General features: G+C 43.9%; 1 protein-coding gene and 1 pseudogene across 1 annotated transcript; both read right to left on the bottom strand.

Moving 5' to 3' along the window:
• Positions 1-647: 647 nt before the first annotated feature.
• LOC141989051 (olfactory receptor 5AP2-like) lies at positions 648-1,396 on the bottom strand (annotated as a pseudogene).
• A 3,868-nt stretch (positions 1,397-5,264) lies between these two features.
• On the bottom strand, positions 5,265-6,203 carry LOC141989856 (olfactory receptor 5J3-like). The gene has a single exon (XM_074956777.1). The coding sequence runs from the start codon at positions 6,201-6,203 to the stop codon at positions 5,265-5,267; it is 939 nt and encodes a 312-aa protein (XP_074812878.1).
• Between the last annotated feature and the right edge of the window lie 16,099 nt (positions 6,204-22,302).

Below are 22,302 nucleotides of genomic sequence, written 5' to 3'. Positions count from 1 at the left end.
TAAGCTATGGCAGAGTCTGCAAAGTCATCCCTGAGCCCAGGGACTAGGCAGCTAGATAGCAGGTTCTAGCTCACCAGAAAGGGCGCTAGGCAGAGGGCCTGCACCCTGATTGCGTGCCTAGGAACCCCAAGCCTGCAGCAGTGACTGGCTCCATTCAATCTCTGGCACCTTAAAACAACTGGGGATCCAAGATGGGATTCCCCTCAACACAAGTCGGTGCATATCCAGCAAAGGGAGTCAGAGGGGAACTGTGACAAATGCTCCCTTACAATAGTGCACAGACTCTCCCCGAGTTACGCAAATCCGAGATTATGGAAAAAGTTCCTTAAACTAGAAATAGGAGTTTCTTTGGGGGTTTTTTTTTGCGTGTAATGGTCAGAGATACGTTTCCAACTTACGCAAAACTCGAGGTATACGAGGCATTCTGGAACAGAATACTTGCAAAAGTCAGGGAGCGTCTGTATTCTTTGCAGCCTCGCAGTCATTCCTGAACATGGGAAACTGAATTTCCAAGATTAACAGCCTTGGATTCCTTTTTTTTCCGAACAAGCCACAGAATACAGTTAAAACAAAGAAATCAGAGCTATGACACAGAGAATTCACTATTAATTCATCACTTGTTTATTGATAAGCACAAATCCCAATAATTATATTAACTGAGAACAAACCTTCCTGTTTATCATCCTTCTAAAGGTGTCCTTCATCTCCTTGTTCCTCAAGCTGTAGATCAGGGGATCCAGCATGGTAATTATGAGTATATAAAACACAGAGATGATCTTGTCTGGGTCTGTGGTGTAGTCGGAACTGGGTTGTAAATACATGAAGATCACAGTCCCGTAGAAAATTGTTATGGCCATCAGGTGGGAGGCGCAGGTGGAGAAGGTTTTGCGTCTGCCCTTGGCAGAGTGGATCTTCAGAATGGCAATGAGGATGTACATGTAGGAGAATAGTACAATGAGAATCGTAGTCATGACCACTATAGTGGACAAGGTGAAATGCACCGTGTTAGCATTGTGGGTGTCAGAGCAGGACAGCTTAAGGATTGGGGGGATGTCACAGAAGAAATGGTGGATGACATTGGAGTCACAGAAGGGCAGGGTAAATTATAAATGGAGTCCGAAGAACTGCGTTCACAAAGCCACATATGTAGGAAGCAACCACTAGTAACACAAACAGTCTCGTTGACGTGACGAGGCTCTAGAGCAAGGGGCTACCGAGGGCTAGGAAGTGATCAGATGCCATTACCACCACCAGGCAAAGCTTCCTTGGTCAGAAAGTTACAGACAAAGGAAACCTGTGCTGTGCATGCAGCGAGAGAAATGGGTTTGCCCTGAACCCCAAACGTACAATTAAACAGGAGCCAAGAAAGGACCAAGAGCGGATCCTTCACACGCATTCTGACTCCCCTCGGCCTGAGCCGCCGCAATGTACTTGTCATTCCCTATGCTCCCTAGCTGCAAGTTGGACATGGGCCCAGGCTCCCTCCTACCTGGAGCAACTCAGGCTGCCTGGTCCAATTAACTCCTCCTTGTACTAGCTGGGCAAGGTGACAGAAAACAAAATGTGAAGTGCCTGGCTGCTCTATGGCATCCTGGAAGGGGAAACCCCACACACAAGGAGACCCCAGAGCTCTGATTAAGATGAATGGGACTGTTAATACTTCTCAGACCTATTGTTTTAGGCAGCCAGCAGACACAAGCAGATGGCACTGCATTGGCTATGCATTGAAGGTCAATTCCACAAAGGGCTGGACACCTGAGGCCTATTTTATGAAAGTGGAGATTCTGGGCCACCATTCTGGAAGCAACAGGGTGAATTCCATGGCAAACTTTGTGACCACAGAATCACACTAGTGCAGAAGGACTTGTACTAGCTGAAGATTTATTTAAAGTTTTTTTTTTCTGATGTTAAGGTGTCAAGAAGGTAGACATTTATCAGCTGAGAAAGATAAAATCACCTTTCTACGGTAGCATTGATCCAATATAGTGCTCTGATATTTTTCATTGAAACTGTATTAATACAAGATAAAAAAGAGCCCCCAAGAATGGGGTTGGGTAGCGGGTCAACTCTTGAATCCTGGAGGAAGCTGCATCTGAGTGTTCTTCTGTGGTTTCTGTCCTCTCACTACTACTCACCATGGGCTAAACCCTATTATCCCTTGGCTCAAGTCTACCTAGCAGAGCTTAAATGTAAGGCATTTCCATGGGTAGAAAGGATCCTAACGACAGCTGGGTAAAATTCTTTGGCTGAAACTTTTTTTCAGAGAAAAATGCGGATTCAGCTACACCAGAATGTTTGCAAAATTGTATTGCTGTCTTCGGGATGTGAAAAACATCAAATAAATCCATTTCTCCACTGATAAACCTTGCTGTTCAGTGTCCCACCTCTGCATGGAGGGGTGAAAGGACAGATCCAAATCAGTGTTGGTGAGAACAGGGGCTTGTCTGCACTGGGAAGTTATTCCTGAGCAAGGTAATAGGTGAATATAAGGCACTAGAGCTTTTCTGGAATAGCTCCTGGTATGGACCCTCTTAATCCACTGGATTAAACTAAACCGGAAAAAGAAAAGTGGCCACATAGGGAGTTACATTAGGTACCTGTAGAGTCAGTTTCCCATGTTGACCAGCCCTAAAGCAGTAGAATTGTATCACTGGTGAGAATAGGGCTAATCAGTAGATAGCAATGATGAGAAACAAAATGTATGATCAAAAGAGCTGTGTGAATACCTGACTTCTTGGTTTGCTGGCTCTTCTGAAACATAAATGAAAAATTTAGTTTCTGATTGAACCAAATTGATTTTTTTTTTCCAAATTTTTGGCTGACTGACAAGTTGAATGAAATTTTTTTGTTTGATCAGTTGCTGTTTTTCCAATTGTTATATTTTTCAATAAAATGAAAGTAAATTTTGAAACAGTCTTTTAAATGGGAAACTTAAACTATTTAGACCTTTTTGATTTTTCTGAGGTTTTAGTTCAAAGCAAAACAATTCAGCTCATTTGATACAAATTCATAAAATATTTCAGCGATCCCAAATCTGCGTTGCTCAGAAAAAACAAGTATTTTAGCCCAATTTCCCCCCACCCCCAGTTCTACTGAACAATATGTCATCTTGCTCAGAGTAAAACTATCCCAATTCAATTTAGTCATGAGGCTCACATTTTCAACAGTGAGGGTGGTTAACCGCTGGAATGAACTACCATGGGAAGTGGTGGATTCTCCAGCTAGAGATGCTGTGAAATCAAGACCCGATGGCTCTCTGGAAGACACACTTAATAAAACACAAGTTAATGGGCTTAATACAGAGGGTAACTGTATCAAAGTGTGACCTGAGTTATACAGTCGGACTAAATGATCTCATTGTCCCGTCTAGTCCTGAAAATATACGATCAATTTATAGCATTGCTGTTAGTAAACCTATAAAATCACTATATGGCATTGATAACGAGGAGTCCTGTGGCACCTTAAAGACTAACAAATGTATTTGGGCATAAGCTATCATGAGCTGGAACCCAGAAGTGGGTTATAGCCCACGATAGCTTCTGCCCAAATAAATTTGTTAGTCTTTAAGGTGCCACAGGACTCCTCATTGTCTTTGCTGAAACAGACTAACCCAGCTACCCCTCTGAAATATACGGCATTGGTGGGAGTAACATTACATGAGCATTATTATTGATAGTACTTAATTAATTCATTAGAATTAGGCTTAATCCCAACCCCCTTCTGTTAGGTGCTGTACAAACATATAACAAAAAGTCAACCTCTGGCCAAAGGAGCTTGTGATGTAAGCTTAAAATAAGAGACAAGAGGTACAGATAGAGAACAGAATAAGGTGACAGAAAGATGATTGAGAATAAAGCTGTATAAAAAGTACAGAGAGCCTTGTTCAGAATTTTATATTTTAAAATAATTTTTATAATTTTAATTGATAATATCAATGTTTATTTTTAAGTCTTTTTGTTTTAAATGTTCAAAACTTTACAGTCGCAGGAAATTATGTGGGATCAGGCAATGGGAGGTCAGACATAACTTTTTTAATGACAGCCAACACTGAGATTCAAAAAGTTAAAGCTTTATAACTGTTAAAACACAAATTGTCAACATCACATGTCAAAATAAATATCCTTAAATCAAACTCTAGTACATTCTCAAGCTGCAATTTTTCTTACTCTTGCCTAGCTGTACATTTCAATTATTGATGGCAATATTTTTTTCATTGGTTTGTGTGCTTGTGGTGAAATCAACATTTACCAACATTTTTTTGAGAAAAGTCTATTGCTTCCAAGCCTAGTTATATATGATAACACTGTTGAGAATAGATGTATATAGGACTGGTCTGAGTATAGATGTGATCAATATAAAGACAAGTGCAAAGTACTTCACTCTAGAAGGAAAAATCAAATGCACAAATACAATGTGGGGAATAACCGGTTAGGGAGAAGCACAGCTGAGATGGATCTGAGAGTTCAAGCGGATCACAAGTTGAGTATCAGCCAACAATGAGATGCAGTTGTGAAAAAGGCTGCCTGGGGTGTATTACCACGAGTGTTGTATGTAAGACCAGGGCAGTAACTGTTTGGCTGTACTTGGCACTGGTGAGGCTGCAGTTGAAGTTCTGTATCTAGGTTTGGGCGTGACACTTTAGAAAAGATGTGGGCAAATAGGAGAGAGTCCAGAGGGGAACAACAAAAATGACAAAAGGGGTTTGCAAAATCTGATTTATTAGGAAAGGTTTAAAAAAATTGGGCATGTCTTGTTTTGAGACAAGACGAGTGAGGAGGGACCTAATAACAGTCTTCAAGTACGTTAAGGGCTGTTATAAAGGGGATAGAGATTAATTGTGTCAGGCTCACAAAGCCCTTATGAGGCCCAGACACTAAAGAGAGCAAAAGTATTGAATTCTCATAGTGCAAGTTACATACAGAGTATTAATTAGAGCAACACATTAAGAAATTAAAGTTAGAGGCAAGTTTTATTTTATTTTAAATCTCAGATAACCTTTCAGGGCAGCATTTCAAATAGATTAATGGTCAAGAAACAAGGAAGGGTGTCTGTTGCAACAGCCACATAATGACAGGACATTAGGTAACATTGTTCCTGTCAAGCAATCGTAAAACGTAATTTCCACATGCTACATCAGATCTATGAGTTTCATTTAATTCCTGTACAACATTTGAGATACACAAATGAAGGCAGTGACATAGACGATACTCCTCTCCTTCTTCCAATTGTTCTTCTCATTGACTGGAATTGTCATGGTGAACAAATTAGCTGAGAATGTTTTTCCAGTCTACCACCCTCTTAAGAGCATCCTTAATCTCCTTGTTCCTCAGGCTGTAAATAAGGGGGTTCAGCATGGGGACCACCAGGGTATAAAACACAGCAGAGATTTTCTCCTGTTCCAGCGAGTAGGTGGAACTGGGTTGTATGTGGCTTAAGCTCACAGGTCCATAGAGCATGGTGACAGCTGTCAGATGAGAGGCACAGGTGGAGAAGGCTTTCCGCCTGCCCGCGGCGAAGCGGATCCTCAGGATAGAGAAGAAGATGAACAGATAAGAGATGATGATAATCAGGAGGGTGGATGTAGCAAGAACCCCAGAGAACATTATGACCAAAATCTCATTGATGCGGTTATCAGAGCAGGCGAGCTTCAGCAATGGGTTAGTGTCACAAAAGTAATGATTGATGACGTTGGGCCCGCAGAATGACAACCTCAGCAAGCCACATGTGTGGGTCAGTGAGTTCACGAGCCCCCCTACATATGAGCCGGCCACTAGACGAAAACAGACTCTCTTAGACATAACAGCAGTGTAGAGCAGAGGGTTACAGATGGCTACATAGCGGTCACATGCCATCACGGCCAGCAGAAACCCTTCTGTGGTCACAAACACAACGAAGGAGAAGTGTTGGGCAATGCAGGCAGAGTAAGAAATGCTTTTACTCCCCACTAAGAAATTCACCAGCATCCTCGGAGCAAAGACTGTGGAGTAGCAGAGGTCAATGACAGACAGGTTACTGAGGAAGAAGTACATGGGGGTGTGGAGTCGGGGATCAACCCTGATCAACACAATCATCCCGAGATTCCCCACCAGCGTAAGAATATAGATCACCAGAAACACCGCAAAGAGGGGTATTTGCAGCTCCTCACGATCCGTCAACCCCAGGAGGATGAACTGGGTCACCATGCTGTGATTGCCCTCAGCCATGTATACAGGGCTACATGAAACCATACCTGCCGGGATAACAAGAGTGAGCAGCATGGAAGAAGGAAATTTCATGGCATGAATTAAATCTGAATGACACCACCGGGCTTGAGAGTGGGTAGTGAATATCTTACAGGAAACCAGCCACCGTGATGTCTGGGAAAAGTTGAGATGGACTTTTTGATTTACATTCCCTTTTCATGAGGACTGGGATTTTCAAAGCTGTCTAGGAGATTTTGACATCCCAGTCTCCATAAAATTGACTGGAATTAGGCATCCAGTTCCCCTTGGGGAATTTCCAAATTCAAGCACATTCTTACAAATTTTCCCCAATGAAATATACCTGCATGAGTTATGAGTTTACTTTATATTGTCTGCTCGCTAAGGGTAAGTTGGAAAGCTCTCGTACTTGGGATCCTATTCTCTGGGTTCAGACTCCTCCCAGATAACCCTTTTAGATGACTACAGCATCTCAGTTGTGTCCCAGTCACTTGGTTACTGCTGCTTCATAACATATCCCCTGTAGCTAATCCCAAGCGTTTGAAAACCAGGAACCAGGCTTCCAAAAATCATGCGATTGGCTTAAAATCTTGAGATCTTTTTAAAATAATACAGAAAGGGTTTAGAAAGGGTAGATCCATCTTTAGGATATATGGGGTCCTAGGAAGTATTTTTAAACCCTGTGCCCAATGGCAGCCTGAGGGGGATGACGGAGATTTGTTTCTAGAGTTGTGATTTTATAATCTTTAGCAACATACTGATGAAATATTTTTAAAGCAGATTTTAAACGTAGCTCCGGTAAACTAACATGTTCTGAGTAAATATTACAGTGATGCACAACTGTTTTGGTCAGTAAATTCAGAAATTGACAGTATATACCCAGGAGCTGGCAAATGCCCATTAAATGGTTTCATTACCACTTTAATGGCTCTTTAAGAATTTCAGTGTTGTGCTAATAGGTCTGGCAGGCTGGAGGCTTTTTCACTTTTAAGTTAACTAGATCCCTTCCAGAGGAAGACTCACCAGGCTACAGCAGCCACCAGCAACAGGGATAGGAAGAGGCGGGTAGGTGGATATTAAGACTCAGGGGTGTCCCAAATTTTCAGGTGCCCTACACAGCTGTGTTTGCTGCCTATGCCTAAGGGTGGTCCAGAGAGAGGGGCAGGGAAAGGTTTTGTTTTGTGCAAGATTTTGTTATTTCAGAATTTGTTGGGTTAGGACCAAACCCCCAGTATTTGAAAAGTCTCTGAAAAAAGGAATGGATCCCTGGAGCCATGGACCCTGGAAATGTTGGGTGTACCCAGCCCCCAGGGCAATGGCATGTGTGGCAGCTCCAAGGCCGTGGACTCTGGTTGCTAGCAGGCCACATGGCAAGTTGCCAGGGAGCTGGGCAGGTGAACTAGCAGAAACCAGGCAGGATTCTCATGTAGGCAGAGTTTCCCCAATTCCGTGGTGCCGCAGTGAAATTGGCCCGTCTTCACGAAATGTTTCGATTTCATGCAGTCAGCAAATTGCAATGCAACAATGTTTCTGGGCCCTGAAGGGGGTCATGTTTTCAAGCTTTTCTTAGCAACTCTGAGGGCTAGAAACATACTTAAAAAAATCTGAGATTCTTAAGTGATCACATGGCTGAAGGAGCTGGGGCTTTAAGAGAAGCACCAAATATCATGAGAATTGGCAACTGTGCCTTCGGTCTATGCTCTCCTTGCTCTAGGAGCTGCCTGGCCACTTGTCTCCAGTCCCAACTGCTTACACCTACTGGTGGTACACACTGCCAGGTCCTTCATCTCTCTGGGCCATTCGCCATGACACAGGAGTATGAGGTAGGCAGGAAACGGTGAAGGAATAATGTTGGCCCAGAAGCGACGATGGGAAGCTGTGTGCAAGGCAAGGCTCTGAAGGAGGGAGGGAGGATGCTTGGAAAAGGTAGCATACAGGGAATGCCGGCAGCCACAGGTGAGAGAATAAGATAAATGGAGAAGTTGCTGTATAGACAAGGAGTGTGAGAAGAATGGGGAGGAAGAGAGAAAGAAGGAAGAAAGAAGGCTGAAAAGACATGAAGCCAAAACTATGTAACACCTCAAAAGTGAGGCTTTCTCCATTTGCTTCCTTCTTCTGGCTCCCCCTTCCCCATTTCATCACACACAAACAGCTTGTTTTCAATCTAAGGCCCTTCACAGGCTCTCAACACCTTGAGGATCCTCTGCTATTGCAATGTCATCTACCACCTCCGCCTTTCCAATACTACCTGCTGGTCACATTTTTCAAACAAACACAAAGATGTCTGGAGCTGCCGCAGTGCAAATAATTATTGTTATTTCCCCCTTATGGTGAGAGATCGGCCACACCACAACCCACTGGATCCAAGTGTCTGTCCTCCACCTCCCCCACCCCCACTCACATCCATACACAACACTGGATAATGGTCAGACTGGTGCTAGGGGCATTAGACTGAGATCGGCCTTTAAGTCCTGGCTCTGCTACAGAATACCTGTGTGATTTCGGACAAAGATTTCCTCTTTGCCTCAATTCCCTCTTTATTAAATTTGGATAATAAACCTTCCTTTCACCCACCCTCTTCTGTCTTGTTTGTTAGCCTATAAGCTCTTGAGGGCAGGAACTGTCTCTTACTATGTGTTTTCAGTGAACCCAGTGCAGTGCGGGCACTGATCTCTAACTGATAACACAACGACAATAAATACAAGTTTTACAACCCTGACTTATCTCTATAATTGGCTGTAACCAAAGCCCAGAATCTGAAAATCATCAAAGGTTGCAGAAGTTGGAGCTGAATCTGATTCCAGATTTCTGAAGTGTGTATCTCAGTTGCATCTCTATGTACAATCCTGGATTCTTACCTAGTATCCATCTGGACCTTTCAGGCTCTTTTTCACGAACCATGTCCGTTTTCACTGTAATTTATCCTGAGACAGAAAAATGAACAAACGAACAATGTCTGTCTCAAGTTGCCAAAATGTTGACTACACTAACATCACACGTCTAAGTAAACGGAGAAAATGAAAAATTATGTCCAGGAATCAGAAGGGAAGAAAAATAGTTAACCCACCTTCACTGAAGGAAAGAGGTATTGAATCATAGCTGCTGGTGGATGAAAGTGTTCACTCACCCTTCATCCCTAAGGAACATGTTAAGGCACCACAAACCTTATATATTCATTTCTGTGGCATTTAGGGATCAAGTCTCTAAAGTAAGTTACACCTTCAATTATAGTCTCAAGCCAGGCATAGAGGGGCTCATTACAATGCCCTCCGTGGTGCCCTATCTTACCTCCAAACGATGCACGTGCTAAGTAGGTTTCTTTATTAGCCTTTGCTTAGTTTTACAGAAAGCTCTCGCTGTTTTGCTAAGCCACAAAAGAGGTTTCAGGGGCAGTGTAACTGAAAATGAATGGCTAAGTCTGTCTTTCCGTATGGAGGAGTCAGTGAATTCAGTGTCAAAGTTACGCTTAAAAGAAATCCAGACATGTTAAACTATGTTAAACTATGGAAAGAGCACAGTTACAGCAATCAAACAACTTTAACTTTGTAAAGCACTAATTGTAAGGCTTGGCATCTACACAGAGCAGAGTTTACCACTCCTCATTGGGTAAAATTGATTTTTCATACATTTTAAGGCCAGAAGAGGACAATATGATCATCTAATCTGACCTCCCGCATAACAAAACCTTGTCCGATAATTTCTGTATCAAGCTCAATATTTTTTTATTATTATTATTATTATTTTAGCTCTAACACATCATTTAGCTAGATATCCAGTTGGAAAGACTTGAAGTGACAGGCAATCCACCATTAGCAGGAGTGTTGTAAGCAAGACACAAGAAGTAATGCTTCCACTCTACAAAGCTCTGATAAGACCTCAACTAGAGTCTCATGTCCAGTTCTGGGCACCACATTTCAGGAAACATGGGGACAAATTGGAGAGAGTTCAGAGAAGAGCAACAAAAATGATTAAAGGTCAAGAAAACATGACCTATGAGGGAAGATTGAAAGAATTAGGTTTGTTTAGTCTGGAAAAGAGAAGACTGAGAGGGAACATGTTAACAGTTTTCAAATACTTAAAAGGTTGTTACAAGGAGGAAGGAGAAAAAAATATTCTCCTTAACCTCTGATGATAGGACAAGAAACAGTGGGTTTAAATTTCAGCAAGGGAGGTTTAGGTTGGACATTAGAAAAAAATTCCTAACAGTCAGGGTGGTTAAGCCCTGGAATAAACTGCCTGGGGGGTTCTGGAATCTCCATCATTGGAGATTTTTCAGAGCAGGTTAGACAAACACCTGTCAGGGATGTTCTTGATGGTGCTTGCTCCTGCTATGAGCTCAGGGACCTGGACTTGATGACATCTCAAGGTCCCTTCCAATTCTGTGATTCTATCATGGGCTGGGTGATGCTTTTTCTTAAGATGGCTGGTGCTGGTAGCTGGGGGTGGCTCTATTTTTTGCCCTCTTCCTCTGCCTGCACAGTTCTCAGCTCTAGGATACCACTGCTTCTGTAGGCCATGCAGCTGGCTCCCCTGTCCTGGGTCTGAGCTGTATTGAGGCAAGGGAGCAAGATAAAATCTCCATTGTGTTTGGGTGAGGGCAGAAAGGGGGTAGCAGCAGCCAGAGGCAGAAGGGAGCAAATTGCATGAAAAAGAGGGGAAATGTTTGAGTATTCCAATCATGGATTTAGGGAAACCTTATTTAGGCTCCTCCCTGGGAAAGGAAAAGTGAAGTGCTTCAGGAAGATCAACTTTTTCAGAATGAAATGGTTCAATTTTTTGTTTCAAAAGGACAATTGGCTTCAGAATTTTATTTCATTTTTTACAGGATTGTGTCTTTTATGTTATGAGGCGCACAAGCAGAGATGTTAGAGAAAACATAAAATACTCTTGCTGGAAGTTCACAATGTCTCACTAATTTGTTTCTTAGGAGCCAGAACAATAACATGTAAGAACCCAAAAATCAGAGAGAGAGAACGTAGGCTACTGACTATAACAGAGAGGCACAACTCACTGGGTACCTGCTGACTGACTGCTGCTATGCCCTGATTGCGTGCTGCCCTACTGAGCTCCCTAGCATGCAAGCAGGTCCAGGAACCATGCCCCAAATTTAAACTCACAATTTCAACACAACCACAAATACACCAGAGCATTCACATTTTCTGTTTTACGAGGTCTGTCCTTGTTTTGGAACACTGGTTTCGAAACATGCCATGGGGAATTTGAATCAAATTTCAGCTACTATTTAGCATGTGTGTGGAATCACCATTAATGTGTATTCTGTGTTGTTGGTTTCTTTAGGAATTTGGCGAAACCAGGAGCACTGGGAAAGCCTGTTTCCCCGCCCCTCCCCCCATGCACATCTGCTGCCCACTGGTGCTCTCTGGGCAGTAGCATTGTGACATCAGGGATAACCCACCACTCAGCACTCCCGGCCTCCAGCTCCTTGTCACACTTGGGGAGAATGACTAGCCCCCTGGCTGCCATGGCAACAGCTACCTTTGACAACTGATTGCCCCCTTCTTACCAGAACATCGTCACAGAAAGGAAGTTTGTAATGAAACAGGACCAGATTTGGAGAAGCAGGACAGTCTCCTGCTGGGCTCATTTGGGTTTGTACTGTGGTACGGTACAGTCTTTCTTCTCAAAGGGCAATTGTTTGCTACTTTCCTTAGTAAGGGCTTGGTGAAAATAAGATGCAAAAATCCAGCTCTTTTTCTTGGATATTGTTTATCTGCTTCTTACAAATTGACGATTATAGCTTAGAATTTTCACTGAAACTGAAGTTGCATAAAATGAGGGTTTTTTTAATACAGTTTAATTTACTTACTTTCTATACTGTGATCAACGCAGCATTGAGTGGTGAAACAGGGATTTTCACAAAGATAAGAATGGCAATAAAATATATGCTGAAAGCAACACTTGAGTAAAAGCTTCATTTTTTAAATAGCACATAAATAAAATACTTTCTTTCTATTAAAAAAAAAGAAATTAACAAACAAAAACCCCTTCATTTAATGTTAAGTTGACTTTCATCAATAACTGAAACCATACAATAATTAAGAAATACAAAGTCAAGGTTTTAAAAAGGATTAAAAGGTTTCAAAGTTTAGCATGCTCAGGTTAGCAAATATCCAAATAAATGTTGCCCTGGCATCCTTAATTTAGTCCTCTTGTGCCTTTGCATGATGATGCAGACTTTAATTACATGATCCCATATTATTTTTTTCCCTCAGGACCCCTTCCTTATTCAGTACACAGGATTTTCTGCTCTGGGGCTGTGTATTGAAGGAGTCTGTTGTCTGTAGGATCCCTGCCTCATTTATTGCAGAGTTAATGTTGCATGGGCAATGCTCATTCTGGTATTTCCTAACTTGAGAGTGCCTGACTTTGCAGCTTTTGGGTTCTTTGTGCATTTCCTAATTTTTATGGCTTACTTTACTGACAAGACCAACCTTTATGACAAAGGGTTTTTTTGGTGTGTGCGTGATGTATCCATTATTTATCTGTCCAGTATCAACAGTGTGTGCTTTACAAGGCAGAAAAAGTAAGGACACTCCCTAATTCAAAGACCCTATAGTCGAAGGAAGACTGAAAAATACAAAGAAAGCAGGGTATATAAGAACTAGCAATTTCTTTTTCTTTTGATGAATAATCATTAGTATTATTAAAGAAAGGGTGGTGCATTGGGGAACTTGCGTGGTGAGGATGTTCCATGCAGAGGAAGCAATTTGAAAACACACAGGGAATGGAATGGGAGAAAGAAACACATGGTATTGGTGCTAGCTGTACTGGTAAAGAAGAGAGGGTGGGAGGTGATGTAGAAAAGACCTAGATTTTTGATTATGGCCTGTCCCTGTAAATAACCCTGTACTGGGGTGGTTTGTCATTTTATGGACTGGAGGCCTGAGCTCAGCCAACCCTAGCGGCTAAGAAGGCCCACCTGAACACGGGTCAGTGGATTCTTTACTGATCAGCAGGAAGCACAAGAGAAAGTGTCTGAGAGAGTTGCAGGAGCTGCAGAGAAAGGAAGGAGCAGCAAGGAAGGCTAGAGACAGAGAGTTTGGCAATAGCCTTGGAGGAAAGACCCCGAGAGCAGAGTCTAAGGCCAGCAGTAAAATTGTTTTATACTGTTTTATGCTCCTTTTTGTTTGTTGTCTCTTGGAAATAGGGTGACCAGACAGCACGTGTGAAAAATTGGGACGGGGGTGAGGAGTAATAGGAGTTCTTAGAAGAAAAAGACCCAAGAATTGGGACTGTCCCTATAAAATCCGGACATCTGGTCACCCTACTTGGAAAATAAATAAAACCTGGCTGGAAGGGCCGGTGAGACTGATCTGTTGTGAGTGCAGCTGTGGAGCCTGGAGGAGGCAGAGATAGATGGCAGAGTTCTGCAGGACCACTCAGGACACCAGGGGGTGCTTGGGAGGAGGTCATGAGCAGGGGAGGAGTGGGGTTTGGGAGGAGACTGCTCTACAACAGGGCCAAACGGGAATACTGAATTTGTGCACCCACCAGCTTTCCTGGTGTTTCAAGTTCTAGACTCCAACCGGTCGGAAGGTGACTGTTCAGAACCATCCATAAGACACATTTAATTGGGCTGCAAAGTTTCACAGACACAAGGTCATGTTCCCAGAGTTCAAATAAATTGGAAAACCAACATTGTACATTGCAAATGGCACCCTGGGCCGGCAAAGAGAATGGAACATGGCAGGTACCATTGTGGGAGCAGGGATGCTGCATGCCAGGGACCAAGTCATGCTCTCCGCCACACTCTTACAGCCCCTTGGGAATCAGTGATGAGAATGATGGGGTCTAAGTTAGCTGTTACCACTCAAGGAAGTTCCCTGAAAACATCCACTCAATGTGAAGCGGCAGTCAAAAAACAGAACAGACTGGTGGGAATAATTTAAAAAGGGATAGATAACAGGAGAGAAAATATCATCTTGCCTCTATATTAATCCATGGTATGCCCACATCTTGAATACTGTGTGCAGATGTGGTCGCCCCATCTCAAAAAAGATATATTGGAATTGGAAAAGATTCAGAAAACGGCAACAAAAATGATTAGGGGTATGGAACGGCTTCCATACGAGGAGAGATTAATAAGACTGGAGCTTTTCAGCTTGAAAAAGAGATGACTAAGGGGGGGATATGGTTGAGGTCTATACAATCATGACTGGTGTAGAGAAAGTAGTTAAGGAAGTGTTGTTTACTACTTCTGATAACACAAGAACTAGAGGTCACCAAATGAAATGAATAGACAGCAGGTTTAACACAAATAAAAGGAAGTATTTCTTCACACAACGCACAGTCAACCTGTGGAACTCCTTGCCAGAAGATATTGTGAAAGCCAAGACTATTACAGGGTTCAAAAAAGAACTAGATACACTCATGGAGGATTGGTCCATCATTGGTCCAGATTAGCCAGGCTGGGCAGGGATGGTGTCCCTTGCCTCTGTTTGCCAGAAGCTGGGAATGATCAACAAAGGACGGATCACTTGATCACTACCTCTTCTGTTCATTCCCTCTGGGCACCTGGCACTGGCTACTGTTGGAAGACAGGACACTGGGCTAGATGGACCTTTGCTCTGACCCAGTATGTCCATTCTTATGTAATGATGTTAAAGCTACTCAGGGCCATTACACCAGCACAGTATAGCCACAAAATAGTGCAGTCTGGCCACACCCTGTCACAACTGGGCCCTGATTTTCTTCAAATGCTTTCACCTCTATCCACAGCTTTATTCCATGGCATGTCTCTCTTCCTTTTAATGGTCATTTCTGAATCAGCTAGTGGATCATTTTCAAAGCATTTGGCCTATGGAATCCTTCATGTCTCAATCCAGAGTTTAGGATATTTGCCACAGAAGAGGAAAGGAAGGGGCAGGACTTTGGGAATTCATATGAAACAAATTTCTTATTAATTCAACTCCCCTCCCTTCTATCTCCTTTTCATGCAAAAATGCCCTGCGCTATGAATGCCAGGCGTGGTATCTACGAGAAAGGACACACACACCCCACACCAAAGGTGTCCCGATGGCTCGGTTATAGGAATGTTCTTATTGATAATGGTAACCATTTTCTATACCTGTTTGAGCCACATCACTGGACTCTTATTGAGGGGTGACATCTTATTCCTGCAGTAGTGAATGGGACAGCTCCTGTGGATCAGCATTCCCCAACATAAGTAAGGTATTTGCGATGTGTGTAAAGGACATATATGGCGCCAGCTACTGCAACAATTGAGTATCTCACAACCTTCTCATGACTGTGTCCTCAGAACACCTCTGTGAAATAAGGAAGTGCTATTAACCCCATTTTACAGAGTTTTAAATGAGGGGCTAAGTGACTTGTCCAAGGTCACACAGCAAATCTGTGGCAGAGATAGGAATTTAACTCATCTTCTAAATTCCAGGCTAGTGCCCAGACTACCGGCCCTTCCTTCCTGTTTGGCCTTTTGCTCTCAGTATTGATCAAAATATTCATTCACTAGATATGCTCTTGGGTATAAACATAATGATGATAATCAAATATATTGGGAATATGTAAATACCAGTATCTGAAGACATGCCTTGAATGTCAGTTGCAATGGGCATTGTTAGCAGAGAAGTATAGTTTTGTGTCTGTAGAATTAAACTTTATGCTCCTTAACCCTTTTCCTGCTGAAAGAAATGTCATATTCTGAACAGAGATAACAGGGTTATTGTTTTGTATCATTATGGGTCAGAGATCAAGATGTGTTGGGAAGACATAAAGAGACTCAGATTCCTGGGTTTTTTAAAGTGACTTAAACATGCTGAAAGGAACAATACCTTCATCTAGTTGAACTTCCTTCATAACACAGGCACAAGTCCCTCACCCCTTAATTTATCCATCGAGCCCATGAATTCTCTTCGAGCTATAGTATATCATTTAGAAAGATATATCGCCTTGATTTTAAGACATTACGTGATGGAACATCCGCCACAGTAATAAATAATTTGTTCCAATAACTAATTACCCTCAGGAAGAAAAGGTGCACCTCATATCTTGACTGAGTTTATTTAGCTTCCAGCCACTGAATTTTATGCCTCTGTCTGCAGAATTGAAGATCCTTACCCGACTGGAAATCTTTGTCCCACACAGGCACATATATAGCATGCTTAAGGCACTTCTTGATCCTTCCCTTGGATAAGCTAACTAATAAAAATAAGATGTATCAGTAGAACTCCTTATTTGCAGGGCCAGATCCTCATTTGTGTCATTTGTGTAGCTGCTTTGACTTCAAGTGACTTCAATGAAAGTATACAACAACCTAGGGTCTGGAACTCAGTTCCTAAAACACAAGCCAATAGTTGAGGTGTATAAGAAGAATTTCAACTGTCAGCAGTAGAGCTGTGCAGAGGACAGTCATACCCAGGGGATGTTGTGAAGGCCAAAAGTATAACTGGGATTTTAAAAGAATTAGATAAGTTCTTGCAGGATCGGTCCATCAATAGCTATTAGCCAGGATGGTCAGGGATGCAATCTCTATGCTATGGATGTCCCTAAACTTCTGACTGACAGAAGCTGGGAGTGGATGACAGGGGATGGATCACTGGATAATTGCCCTGTTCTGTTCATTCTCTCTGAAACATCTGGCATTGGCCATTGTGGAAGACAGGTCACTTGGCTAGATGGACCATTGGTCTGACACCGTATGACTAGTCTTATGGTCCTATGTGATGGGCTGGGTGATGCTTTCTGTTAAGATGGCTGGTGCTGGTAGCGGGTGTGGCTCTGTTCTTTGCCCCCTTCCTCTGCCAGCACAGCTCTCGGATTCCGCTGCTTCTGTAGGCCAAGCAGGAGGCTCCCCAGCCTTTAAAATTGCTCTGTCCCCTGCCCTGGGTCTGAGCTGTGTTTTGGGCTCAGATAAAACCAAACGGTGTATGGGTGAGGGCAGAAGAGATCAAATTACAGGAAAAAGAGGGGAAATGTTTGACTGGGTGTCATGGGTCTGAAAGGCAGCGGGCCTAGGGGTTAGGCTGGGATTCCACAGATTAGTTCAGTCTCTCCATTTCCTAAGGGGAGCTCTGCTGCGTCATACGTATGAAATCAAAGGATCTTAGCAGGAGCCTGGCAGGTGGTTGAAACTTGCCCATAGTTCAATGTTCTCACTTTTACAGTCGTGCCTGGAGGTGCAAACTGAGACCAGAGCCCCCTTGTGCTGAACACACACCCACACCACAGTGACTCACTAGCTCTCTGAGGACATGTCTACACTGCAGTGTAAGCCCTGGGCTAGTAGAACTCACATTTGCAAAGCCTGAGTTTGTTAACCTCGGGTTTGAGAATCTACACTCGTTTGTAACCCCAGGTTAGGGATTGTTGTACCCTGGGTCCCAAACTGGGGCTCCAGCATCTACACGGCATTATGTGATCCCCATTTCAACCACCCATATCCCAGAGTTCCTAGCACGCTTCCAAAGTGTGACCACTCTAAACTCTTTGTTCGTGGTGCAGTGTGGACAAAGAAACTCAGCTTTTGGGATATTTTTGGCTGACTCCCAGAGCAGGAGTCCAGAGGGGCTGCGTCTACACTGCAAACCAATAAAGAACGTAAACCCTGGGTCTTAGTTTGACTCAGGCTCAGACCTTCTATCACTCTGGGGTCCTTGGACCCAGGCTTTGATCCCTTGGTTAGTGCAATTTATGTGGAGATGGAAGGGGGCTTGAGTTGACTTGAGCAGGAGTTCAAACCCTGGGCTTAGCTTGCAGAGTGGATGTACCCTGAGGTGACTGGTGCTTCAGGTATTCACTGTTCTAATTCGTCATGCCCAAAAGTTTCAGAAATGACCAGTGATTTTAGTGCCCAACTTCAGTCCCCTCGATCCCTCATTTCCAGAAATAAAAGATCCATCACTCTAGCTGAAGTCAAGGGGAGCTGCAAGTACTCAGCACTTAGGAAAATAGGGCCCAAGGTCTTTTACACTTCCTTTCTGTGATGATGTTCTGGTAAGAAGGGGGCAAGCAGTTGTCACAGGTAGCTGTTGCCATGGCAGCCAGGGGGCTAGTCATTCTCCCCAAGTGTGACAAGGAGCTGGAGGCCGGGAGTGCTGAGTGGTGGGTTATCTCTGATGTCACAATGCTACTGCCCAGGCAGCACCAGTGGGCAGCAGATGTGCAGTGTGTGTGTGTGGGGGGGGGGGCAGAAATAGGCTTTCCCAGTGCTCCCGTTTCCCCAAATTTCCTAAAGAAACCTACAACATAACACCGAATGCACACTAGTGATTGTTCCAAACACATACTAATTAGTAGCTGAAATTTGATTCAAATTCCCCATGGCATGTTTAGAACTCAGTGTTCCAAAACAAGGAGAGACCTCGTAAAACAGAAAATTTGGAGGCTCTGGTGTATTTGTGGTTGTGTTAAAATTGAATACTGCGACTTTAAATTTTGGGCACGGTTCCTGGACCTACTTGCATGCTAGGTAGCTCAGTGGGGGCTTAGCAGCAGTCAGTCAGCAGGTACCCAGTGAATTGTGCCTCTCTGTTATAGGCAGTAGCTTCCATTCTCTCCCTCTGATTTTGGGGCTGTTGTGTGTTATTGTTCTTGCTGGAAGTTTGCAATGTCTTGCAAACTTCTCTGCTTGTGTGCAACAAAACCTAAAAGACATAATCTCATTAAAAAATGAAATAAAATTCTGCAGACAAAAGTCCTAACTTCCCCCATACTAATTTTTCCCTACTCTTACTCACAACTTCTTATCAACTGTTTGAAATGGGCCACCCTCATTACCATGACAAAAGTGATTTTTCCTTCCTTGGTATCCTACTCTTAATTCAATTGTCTCGTTAGACTGACCTCCCACTTGGTAAGGCAACGCCCATCCTTTCCTGTGCTGTGTGTTTATACCTGCTATTGTATTTTCCACTCCATGCATGTGATGAAGTGGGTTCTAAACCTCGAAAGCTTATGCCCAAATCAATTTGTTAGTCTCTAAGGTGCCACAAGGACTCCTCTTTGTTTTTGCTAGTAAAGACTAACATGGCCACCACTCTGAAAAAAATTGAAAGTTTTCCAGGTGAACATTTGTTTTCAGCTGGGAAATGTTGATTCCTTGAAATTGACACATTCCTTGGGAACATGTCCATCTCAATGACATTTCGTTTGGTGGAGGTCCCAACCAAAATGGGATCGTGGGGGAGTTCAGCGGTTGTTGTAGGGGGGGTCACAGCATTGCCACGCTCACTTCTGTGCTGCCTTCAGACCTGGGCTCTGAGGGCAGCAGACAAGAATCTTTCTGAAGTTAGATGAGGTTCTAAGATGTGCGAGTGGGTCCCTGCGTCTGAGAGCACCTCAGCTGGGGGCTCCTACCTACTAGTCCCCTGGCAAATTAAGACAAGGGCCAATTTGGGGGCATCCAGAAAAATGGACCCCTGAGCCCCAGAAGGAACTGCAAGGGAAGCCCTGAGCCCCAGCTGCAGATGCCGGGCAGAAGCCCCGAGCCCAGGCACCCAGAGTGCCGGCAGGAGTGGGTAGGGGCATGAAAGTCCTGAGTTCAGCACCCCAGCCCTGGCTGCAACCACGGGGGTCAGAAGCCCTGATCCCAGGCACCCAGAGATGTGGCTGGAGCAGAAGTTGCCAAGGCCAAACCGCTGAGCCCAACGCAGGGCTGATGCAGTGCACTCGCTTCTGCATGCCTCTGGTGCATCTGATATCCCCAGCCCAGCAGACAAACAGTTAGGAGGACCCTACTGGCTGGGGGGAACAAAGCAGGACAGGGAGATCGGATTTCACTGGGAAGGGCTACTTCGATCTAGCCAAGAAAGGCACAACAGGAACCAACGGCTGTCAGTCGAAGCCAGAGAAATTCAAATGAGACGTAAGGCACACATTTTTGACAGTGAGGGAGACTAACCCCTGGAACAAATTACCCAGGGAAGAGGTGGATTCTCTGTTTCCTGGTATCCTCACATCACAACTGGTTATCATTCTGGAAGGTGCCATGGCACCTTTTCGTGAATTACAAGCAATTGGGCTTAATATGGTGGTAAGCGTGTGAAATTTCATAGCCGCTGAAATAGAGGCCGGATTAGGAGATCAAATAGTTTCACAATCTATATCTGTATGGAAAACCCAGTGTGGGGTGAGGAATAGACTCTGCTGTTTTACTGGGTGGCCTGCTTGCTCCCCAGAATCAATAATGAGCGAGTGGGGAGATCCAGGGTGCAGCTCAAACATCCAGCCGGGCTGGCCAGGGGCAGACATCAGGCCTGCAAGGGAAAGGTGAGGTGGCAGTGACTTCACACAGGCCTTTGGCAGGAACTCAGCCTATTGGGCAAAGCTGATGAGGTGGGTGTGACCCCACAGAGCTCCCTTGACAACAGCCAGGCAGGACAGGGATGCGGGGCAGGGGGAACCTCGGAGACCCCTGTAGCCTTGCTGCAGCAAGCCTCCATCTCGCGGTCTCTCGGTCAGGACCAAGAGACGGTTGGTGTGGAGGAGATTCTCTGGGATTGTTTTCATTACTGTGTTGATTTTGTGGAAAGAAATCATCATCTGTGTAGAAGGTAAGAAAAAATATAGGCTCTAAGTAGAAGATTGGGGACTCTATCCTAGCAGATTCAAAGGCATCCCCACCCTCCCAGTGAAAAAGCTTTTCCTAATATCTAAGCTTTCCACACTGCCACTTGAGATCATTGTTCCTTGTTCTGTCGTCTGCCAGCTCTACGAATTTCATGAGAATCAATCTTTCATTAGGAAAATAATTCAAAAATACAAATACAAAAACTTGGAGTGAAATCAATCCACCCTGATCTTTCGTATCTGGGGGTGTGGGCCTCAGAGGCCAGACTGAGACCCTCATTGGCTAGGGATACCCAGGAAGCCAGCAAAATTTCCAGTCCTTTTAGCAACCAAGCCTCCATAATCCAAGGAACACCTGAGGGCTGCAGGAGACAGAGGGGTGCTGAGAATGTCTAACTCATGATTGAAAATACAGAGATGTGTTATTGGCTTTGGAATGGGGGACAAGTGTCAAATCAGTCTGGGTTGTTGCCCCAAACATCACTCATTGTCCTTTAGCGCACAAGGGCTCTAATATGCCTGACATGCTCAAATCTATTGCCTTCTTGGACTTAGAGAATTTTCGCCATCCCCATGATACAGGGGGAGAGAGAAAAGAAGTGACCTTTCTTTGGTCACACACCAAGGTCATGCTAGAGCTAGAAAGAGAAGCATAAGAAAAAAATGTTGTATGAAAATGTTTTGCATTTAAAACAGATTTCTTAAACAAAGGAAATTTGAAGGGTGGTTAGTGAACTGAAATGATACGTTCTGGTCTCCACATGTTTCTAGATTTAGGAACTCATAGATCCATCCCCTGACACCTAGTTTTTATCCATAGATTGAGGGAGGAAAAGAAGTTTGCCTGTTTTGTGAACTCCCAATGGCTTTCTTGAATTTCAACGAACTAGTCATTGAACTGAACTCTTTGAATAAACTGAAAGGAAGACAATATTTTCTGCACCTTCCAAGGAAGCTATTGCTGTCCAAAGCTGGGTTAGTGTTTCAGCTAACTTTGCTTCCAGGGCCTCAGCTATCACATCAGTGGTGTGACTGTCTTTAAAACTTGGCAGTGAACATGTTCCACTTCATGTTATTTTTTCCTCTTCTATTTAAATTATTTAAGAGATTCTCATAAATTTCTCCCTTCATTTAAAATAGATGATTTTTTTCGTCAAGCTGGGCCTTACAAATCTCTAAGGATGAAGATTCCACCACCTCCACAGGACATACTCAGATCCAGAGAGATTGGGAATAGAGGAAAATCACCAGTGAAAGCCAGGAGTCCAGACTCCCAACTCCCTGCCTCAGTCACGACAACAGGTCACACTCAGAGCCAGGGAGACTGGGAATCGAGTCCCGCTGGCACTTCCCAGCTCTGGAAGGAAGTGTTCCTCTCGTGGTTAGTGTGGGAGCCTGGACAAAGGCTCCATCCCTGGCTCCATCCCTGACTCCCTTCGCGACCCTGAGGCAGTGGCTTCTCCTGACAAGGCCTCTGTTTCCCTCACTGGGGCTGGGGACACTCCCCTACAGCCCTTGGGTCATCACGTTTCAGGAATGTGCGTGAGGTACGAGG

This window comes from Natator depressus, chromosome 6 (genome assembly GCF_965152275.1).
Source record: "Natator depressus isolate rNatDep1 chromosome 6, rNatDep2.hap1, whole genome shotgun sequence".
Taxonomy (NCBI): domain Eukaryota; kingdom Metazoa; phylum Chordata; order Testudines; family Cheloniidae; genus Natator; species Natator depressus.
The sequence above is the reverse complement of the archived record's forward strand: the minus strand, read 5'-3'. Positions and strand labels throughout refer to the sequence as shown.